The 8,624-nt window shown below is 40.4% G+C and overlaps 1 protein-coding gene across 1 annotated transcript; it reads right to left on the reverse strand.

Annotated features, from left to right (window-relative positions):
- Window positions 1–7,684, reverse strand: si:dkey-16n15.6 (organic solute transporter subunit alpha). Its single transcript, XM_018701542.2, has 7 exons — window positions 7,596–7,684; window positions 6,300–6,451; window positions 6,053–6,126; window positions 5,798–5,953; window positions 4,608–4,719; window positions 3,173–3,425; window positions 1–1,663 (listed from the first exon to the last, which is right to left on the reverse strand). Exons 1-7 carry the CDS (start codon window positions 7,666–7,668, stop codon window positions 1,224–1,226), a joined length of 1,260 nt encoding a protein of 419 aa, XP_018557058.1. The 5' UTR covers window positions 7,669–7,684; the 3' UTR covers window positions 1–1,223.
- Between the last annotated feature and the right edge of the window lie 940 nt (window positions 7,685–8,624).

The raw sequence follows: 8,624 nt of genomic DNA on the forward strand, positions 1-8,624 counted from the left end.
TTCTTTATTGGTTCTTTGGTGAAGACCAAATTAGTCTATAGGTTCTTACTGACAAATGTAATGACCATGTCAAGAACAGTTCATTACATTGCATTTGCTCATTTGGCAGATGCTTTTATCCAAAGCAGCTGACAAGTGGGCACAGACAGACCTGCACATAAGAATAAAATGAATGAAGAAAACAGTATTTCAACAGGGGATCTAAAAAAAAAAAAAAATGTGCAGCACAAATCAAAACTGCGTCTTGTATTTTGCTGTCCATCATATCATGATTGTTTGAAAGAGCATATTAATCTGATCATAAGCTATTCAGCAGGTAAAGATGACTGCTAAAACACTAAAACATGGGGACAGCATTTTCAGACTCATCTAATCTGGAAAGCATTTTAGAAAAGCTACATTTTTGGATGGAGAACCAACCAAAGTCTAACTGCTGGATGCTCAGATAGGGGGCAAAACCTTGATGCTGAAAAATATATAATGTTAATTTCTTGATTTTTTGTACTGTTTTTTCTCAAAGGAGAGAAGACAACATTTGATTTACACAAAAGACACTGTATGTACTGCATGCTGTAGCACAACAAGCAAAGATACAGTTTAATTCCAGTTGGAATTTAAATCTAGTGTCCAAACTGTCTATGTTATGGGGGGAAAGAATGATCATTCATCTTCAATGCTTTAATCCAGAGCTTTAAATGTCATCCAATATAAACCACTGAAGATCAAAGAGAAATAATTGCAGGCAATAAGCCTGTTCATTGTGGCACAGGATTATAGCCTTTGGAAATTCTTAGGTCAGGCATCAAGTTCTCATGTATTTATCCTGCCTTTTGTTTTCCACAAATTATCACAATTAGTGTGTGTAGTATAAAAAACTGCAAAACAATATATATATATATATATATATATGTCTATATATAGATAGATTACATAATAGACACACGAGCGAGAAGAAGCAACATTTCTCATGACTTTTAAACTGATGTAACAAAGTAGAGAATGTTTCTTCATCTTGTGGCAGCAGTATACAGTTTAAACTATTAAGTATTTGTTAATTGGCACCATGTAGAGAAGGAGCATTGACACGTGTCAGTTTTTACCTTGTTTTTCACAGCACAGTTCTCCAGACAAATCCTCAGGGCCACACACTGCACCAAACAAGCTGGTTCTGGCTTACCAGCTTTGTCTTGTTTAATGTCTTGTGAAAGATTTTCCATAGCTGCTCAAACCACAGTGACATCCTTACAGTCCTGATAGTTAATATCAGCTCTGACAGTAATGTGTGTCAGAGCTACACCTGGGTCCTCTGCAGACTTGTGCTGCATTTGATCTGGTGTGCCTGGCTGCTGACCTCTGGTCTGAGGGAAGGGGAAATCATCCAGAGGTGCATGCTCTATCCTGCACAGACTGTCCTCGCTATCACTGTTGTAACTGGGATTTGAGGCACTGACAAGGCGGTGGCCGGGCCAAACCTCCTCCGAGGGCAGGCCAAGCTTGTGATGCATCATCTGAGCATCATCTGTTTGAACGGCTTTTTCCATCTGCCAGACACTGACCGGCCTCTCCGCATCCTCCACCACGCTTGGCTCCACCTTGCGGAAAGTGTGGCGGGCATACAGGCCAATGCAGAACATCTCCACAATCACACAGTAGTGGTAGATCACTGGGGTTGGACAGATAACACAAGACAAAGGTCTGAGAGGCATCAGCAGCCAGTGCCTACGAAAAATCGTTTTGATATCTTGGCAACATAGTTGACACACAGACAGTTAATTACAAAGCTAGTCTGGCTATTCAGTTTTTCATGAAATCATAATAATACGATGCGATATGGTACAACAGAATTAGTTTTGATTGAATTTAATTGAGATGATTAAAGAAACCAGTTGTATTTTATTTTTTAATTTTATTTTTATTTTATATTTAGATTGTACCACTCTCTAAACCAGCAGCACCAGCCTGTAGTGACCTCCTACATTTCCAAAAGTTCAAAAAGTGTTAAGCTCAAATCTTATTTTCAGTGTTTGCATAGTCATGAAGGTTCCTGTGACATAAATGTCATTATCTACCCATTTCTGCAAAGGTTCATGTGAATTGTGTTCTGTGAATGTAGGTACTGTATGTGTTGATTAACGTATGAAGATGTCCACATACGCACCTCGTGTAGTATATAAAGAATGTATTTCCTGCTTCCTTCATTTTTGTTACTTTGTACATATGTGCATACATACTTTTACTGAATTGTATTTCCTTGTTTTTATTATTTTCTAACTTGTAGATTAATACTGAAGACATCAAAACTACGAAGGAACAAATATGGAATTATGTTGTAAACAAAAAAGTGTTTAACAAACCAGAATATGTTTTATATTTTAGATTCTTCAAAGTAGCCACCTTATGCTTTGATGACAGCTTTCTCTCAGTCAGATTCATGAGGTAGTCATGTTGCTTACTACATAATTCCAAATATGATCTTTCATAGTTTTGATGTCTTCAATATTAATCTAGAATGTACAAAATAATAATAAAATGAGTTGAGAAGGTGTGTCCAAACTTTTGACTGGTACTGTACACACACCATATATATATATATATATATATATATATATATATATATATATATATATATTGTTGGGTTTGTTTTTTTGTTTTTTTTTTTGGAAAGTTAAAATAAGAAAAGTTGAACTTGACATTTTTTATGTTGCAATCAGATTGCCATGCATTTGTAGACGGTGCTCCCATCAGCAAAGTCTGTAAGTCTGTACCCAAAGCACACACTCCATGAACAAACCAGCAGACTTAACGAACTGGGCCTACTCAGCAGCCTTTTGGGCTCTGAGCTTAACTGGAAGACATCTGTCATCTACTTGTCTGCAAGTGAAGGGAGGCCTAAATATTTTGATTCAACCAGTATGTTGGATGCGTTCTCTGCCATTTCCAGGATATGTTCTGACCATGTAAGTTAATAAGAAACAAACCTCCAATCTTTAATACAGAGGGGCTGATATCAAAATGACAGGAGTTTTGGATCACTGAAACATTTCCTTCTGTCTAGTGACTCCTGGACGCTGATCATGACTATGAGATGCAGTTGAAAGCCAGTAAGTGTGGTTACACAAACTGGAATGTTTTATGATGGAGACCGGAAAAGGCCAGATATGCTGCAACTTACACTGGGACCTGGTCAGGACTGAGAAGGGTGGTGTACATGGGATAACCTCCAGAGCACCCATGGTCTCTAAGATGCCACTCTGCAGTCCACACAGCACCAGTACCACGATGATACAGATGAACTTGGCTCGTAGTCCATAACCATGCAAAGCACTCTTAGTGGCTTTGTAAAACAGAAGGTGGCCGTAGAAGGACACGAAGGTTGACACACCTATGATACCGTTGACGTACAGGTTGGGGTTGACTGAATCCACCTGGAGAACAACAGGATAGTAGTCACTAATTTTATCCTTCAACGTATCCTGTCTGTAGCAACACCTGCCCAACAAAGACCATCCTGTAAAAATAAGCAGCTTATTACTACCTATAGTTATGTTTTACTGTTAGGTAAGCTCTAGCAGCTGTAGTAGTTATGGCAGACAACAGGGAAGAAGTCGGGTGACCTAGTGTAAAGAATGAAAAAGCCTGCATTAGGAGGAGATTGGGGTGGATGGGTGCGTCGACACAGCAGATAGCAGATCTCTGTTTTCATATCATGAAACAGCCCGGCTCGAGAACTGTGACGAGGAAGGGAGACGGCACTAGTTGGCTTTTTTAAAGTAAAGAATATTCTATTTACAAAAGAGTAAATTAATCAACCTGCCACCCATGGTCGGCCAGGAACAGGACCATCACTAACAACAGCCAGAGGCCAGAATGAGGGTTATTTATAGAAGCAGCACACACCAGGCCCAGATGTGGCTCATTCACCTGACGACCCTCCACCCACCACCTGCATCACAAGAAAACTACAGGGACAAGACAGCAGGGACACCTAGTGTCCAGGTGGAGGTGTCGTCACACTGCATGTTTATTTTTGTTACCATGACGATGAAGATGCAGTACACATTTACATGGGTGTTGCAGTTGGAGGACTTGTATAAAGTCAGCCCACTCAGCAAATGATTCCAGTTTTTGTTCTTTCAAATGAGCTCTGCAGCTTCAGTAAGTGAGCAGCAGGATGTTAGACTTAACTGACCACATCTATAGCCAAAGTCTTTCTAGCTGTTCTGAATGTCCACATCGGCTGCCTCACACCACCTCCCTGATCTCAGGCCAACAGATCTCACTCTAGGTCTTTGTTGCTTCAAATATGCCTACACTTTGAAACAGTCTCTCTTTGTAGATCTTTATAGATTCTCGTTTGTAGATCACTGTTTTGTTTTTTAAAGGTGGGTTTCAGATACTGTTTGATCTGACAAGCTCTTCATCTGAAGCACCCTGAGCATATTGACGTCTCTAGCCCCTTCAAAGCCTTATTATCTACTCGAGAGGTAAAAATAAGGCAAGCTGACTTTTGAGGTTTATAAAAATACATTAATAATATTGATTCTGTTTCGAGAAAAATAAATGGTGGTAAGAATAAGCTCAGACCGAGGTCTGAATAACTGACTCACATCACCGTAGTCATACTGTTCATCTGTCCACAGGACCAGCATGACAAAGAACAAGATACTGCGAACCACAGAGAGCTGCAGCACAGCAGCCATCATCCAGCCACGGCTACTGCTGCACACAAGAGGAGGGGTGAATTTCAACATGTTAGCAGCACATAGTCTACACACTACATTTCATACAATCATACAATTTAAGAGGACTTTACACAAATACAGTCTGATGAAAACACAGAAAATACATAACTGTGACCAGCCACTTCATTAGGTACACCTGTGCAGATGCTTTTTCAACCAATCACATGGCAGCAACTCAATGCAGTTAGCCATGTTGACATGGCCAAGACAACCTGCTGAAGTTCCAACCAAGCTTCAGAATGGAGAAGAAATGTGATTCAGAAACTGATGATCTACTGGGATTTTCCCCCCACAACCGTCTCTAGGGTTTACAGACAATGCCTGGAAATAGAAAATATCCAGTGAGCAGGAGCTCTCTGGGTGAAAATGCCTTGTTGATGCCAGAGGTCAGAGGAGAATGGACAGACTGCTTCGAGGTGACAGGAAAGCAACAATGACTCAAATAACCACTTGTTACAACCGAGGTCTGCAGAAGATCATATCTGAAGGCACAACACATTGAACCCTGAAGCAGATGGGCTGCAGCAGCAGAAGACTACACCGGTGGTCACTCCTGTCAGCTCAGAAAATCTGAGACTACAATTCACACAGGCTGACCAAAATGAACAATAGAAGAGTAGAAAACATTGCTGGTCTGAGGAGTCATCATTTGTGCTGTGACATTCTGATGGTAGGGTCACAATTTGGCATAGATGTGCAGTTGACAAATCTGCAGAAACTGCATGAGGACTGTTTCCAGCACTTTGATGAATATATGGGCAGTTCTAAAGGCAAAAAGGGGGTTAAAGCCAGTACTAGCAAGGTGTACCTAATGAAGTGGCCGGTCATTGTACATGCAAGCACGCTCTTCATTTTGATATTGTTAACATCTGTAGACTGCCCTAGTTTTATGCAGGTAAATACTCTAACACAGTGGAACTAACACAGACCGCAGCCCAAACCGCCACCATCACTTTTAAGCAATCAAAGCACTCTTTAAACTCTTGACTCTGCTCAAAGCATCACAAAATCAAAGCATGTGTACTGTGTTACCCAGAGTTTTGTCTGCTGTGTACCTGTTGATGGCCACCATTGGGAGACAGCAGCAACAGCAACAGGGGAAAGGATCTGGAGATACCTGCTGTCCAGACAAAGCAGCCAGCATACGAGCTTTCCCTCCAAAGAAGTCTGTGATCAGTCCCATGAATTTCAGCAAGGTGATAGAATGATACCTGCACAGGTATACAAAGTCAGACAACGTGCAGGACCAATGTACAACAGATGTAATCACAGTCTAATTATTCAGTTTATGTCAAGAGCAGTTAACTCACAGTGACGCAATGAAATTACACAGTGAGGAAGAACGTGGCACATACAGCGCTATGAGGGAGGTCAAGGCAAATACCTAAGTTAAAAAGAACATTCAGATATTGAGATATGACGTGAGTGTGCACTGGACCAAAAAAATACTTTATATTTTAGGAGGGTATTGATTTTTTCTTTTTCTTTTTTGCACTAAGAGAGAGGTGCAGCTGTCAGAAGAGGAGCTGTGTGTGGGCCCGAGGAGGCTATTATTACCGGGTACATTCCTAATATCCACAGGTAGAGTCGTTTTCGTCTGAAGGAGGGAATATGGCGCAGGAAAAAACCCACTTCCTCCAAAAACACCCCCAGTAAAATGACAGCCAAAGCAGCCGGGATGAGGAAGAGCCACAGATCATCTTTAATGGCTGAGAAAAGATAGTGACACGGTCAGATCAGAAAATACACTGTCATGCTGAGGACTTGGCCGTAAATCAAATATTAAAGACAGTGGTGTCAGCAGTGCATGGTGCTCAGCACTGAAGCTGTGTTGAAGTTGTGGTGGCTGTTTGGAACACTTAAGGTGAGCCATGTCAGTCAGCCATGTCAGGTAATGAACATTTAAGAGTTTAAGAGCTGAAAGTCGAATTCTAACAACTTGTAGTGATCTCATCCATACTGAATCATTTTCTCTGCACATTTTTTTCCTCCATTTTTCCCTTTTGCCTCAGATTTTTTGTAACTGCTTCCAAAGTTGTTATCCTGGGTAAATATTCATCCGCATTATCTATTATTTCAAGAGGCATCATGCCTAACAAAATAACTTTCCTGATGCACTCTATTTCCCTTTCAACACAATTCCAGTAAGATTTTGCCATTTATCATGGCCAGGATATATGGCACTAGTTTTCTCCAATGTTGAAATGATGAAGGGGAATTATATTTGGCTTATTTAAGGTCATAAAATACTGAATCTGTATTTTCCTGGTGTTTGTCATCCACAGTTTTATGTGTCCTCTCACTGTGTAATACAATTTCCAGTTCTTTCTCTGATTTAATTCTTTTTACAACAGTTTTCCAATATATTATGGAAATTTGATGGACCATGTTTAACTGTTGAGGAGAAACTCAACAAGAGGATGTTTCCTGTAATCATTGGTTTTTATTTCAGGGAGAAGAGCATATACAGATTTTTAAAGATTATTTATTCTATCCATCTCATCAATTGTTAAAAATGCTAAATGGTGTTAATTTAAACAAAGGTTTTATTTCTAGTGGTATTAGAAACGTCTGCTTCAGTATGGATAAACCCTTCTGTACAGTCAGTTCAGAAAAACACTTATAGCCATTATCACTCAGCCCTGGTTACAGTTAACTGCTGTCAAAAAAAGAATTAAATGTCCTCAACTGTTCTATCCTTCTGACAAAAAAAGTCAAGACTTGTTTGCTTACAGAACAAAAATACTGACACCAAAACCAAAAGGAGGGTGAAACTGAGATAATCTATTCTTCGTTATCAATGCCATTACCCCTTTACGTTCATCCACTGAGTGAGTAGAGATTTTTACTTACCACTGAAGATCTGTGAGGACAGAGGGATCTCAGGCCCAATCCAGCTACAATTAGCCCCACTCCCCATTCTCATAACACTGCTCTTTCGCTCTGTCCACCTGTCACATCAAACATGTAGGCCGGAACAAATTTCTCACTGTCAGCTACAAAAAAATGATATGGAATATTTGGCCAACTGAATGGCACAGTAGAAACTAACCTTGTAACTCCTCTGGATCAGGGATGGAAAGCTCTTCAGAACGATTCCCACAGACTGTTGTCCCTTTGTTTCCGTGTTGGCCTGAGCAATTCCTGTCTGACTGGAGACATTAATGATTGACCAGACACAGGTGAGAGGACAGGTGGGGGACCCAAGTCCATCCGAGGCTAGAGGCAAAGAGCGGTTATCTGATTTACCGCAGCCTTTCTGTCAGCTCCAGCTACACTGGCTATTCTCCTCTGACAGGTGTTCTGTCTGCAGAACTGCTCACTCTATCATTAGTTTCAGAAATACTCAAACCAGCCCATCAGGCCACAGGCTAGTCACTGAGATAACTGACATTTTCTCTCCATTCTGGTGTTTGATGTGGTCACTATCTGATGCTCCTGACCTGTATCTGCAGGATTTCATGCATTGCACTGCATAAAAAACAAGTTTGTTTTTTTTTTTCCCAGATATTCCCAAGATATTTCCATGTTACTACAACAGACAAACTAAGTTATTATTATAAAATGTTTCACTGAACATGATGACTTACATTGTTTTAACATAAACAGACCTTTCAAAAACAAACAAACAAACAAAAAAACTGGCTGGTGGTGCGTGCATAGACCATTCTTGGTCAGTACTGCACCAAAAGATTTCAAAGGTTTTTGTTCCTATCACAGGCCCAGATTCACTGGGAGCCAGCAGAGGAAGCTAGAACTGGAGTAAAACTTACTGGACCCAGCTAGAAGCTGTGCAGTGAACTCAAGTGAACTCAGTATTGAAAAATGTGTGTGTGTATATTTTGGATGAGACGCCATAAGATCTCACCACTTACACGTTCT

The sequence above is a fragment of the Lates calcarifer genome, linkage group LG6 (assembly GCF_001640805.2).
Source record: "Lates calcarifer isolate ASB-BC8 linkage group LG6, TLL_Latcal_v3, whole genome shotgun sequence".
Classification (NCBI taxonomy): Eukaryota; Metazoa; Chordata; class Actinopteri; family Centropomidae; genus Lates; species Lates calcarifer.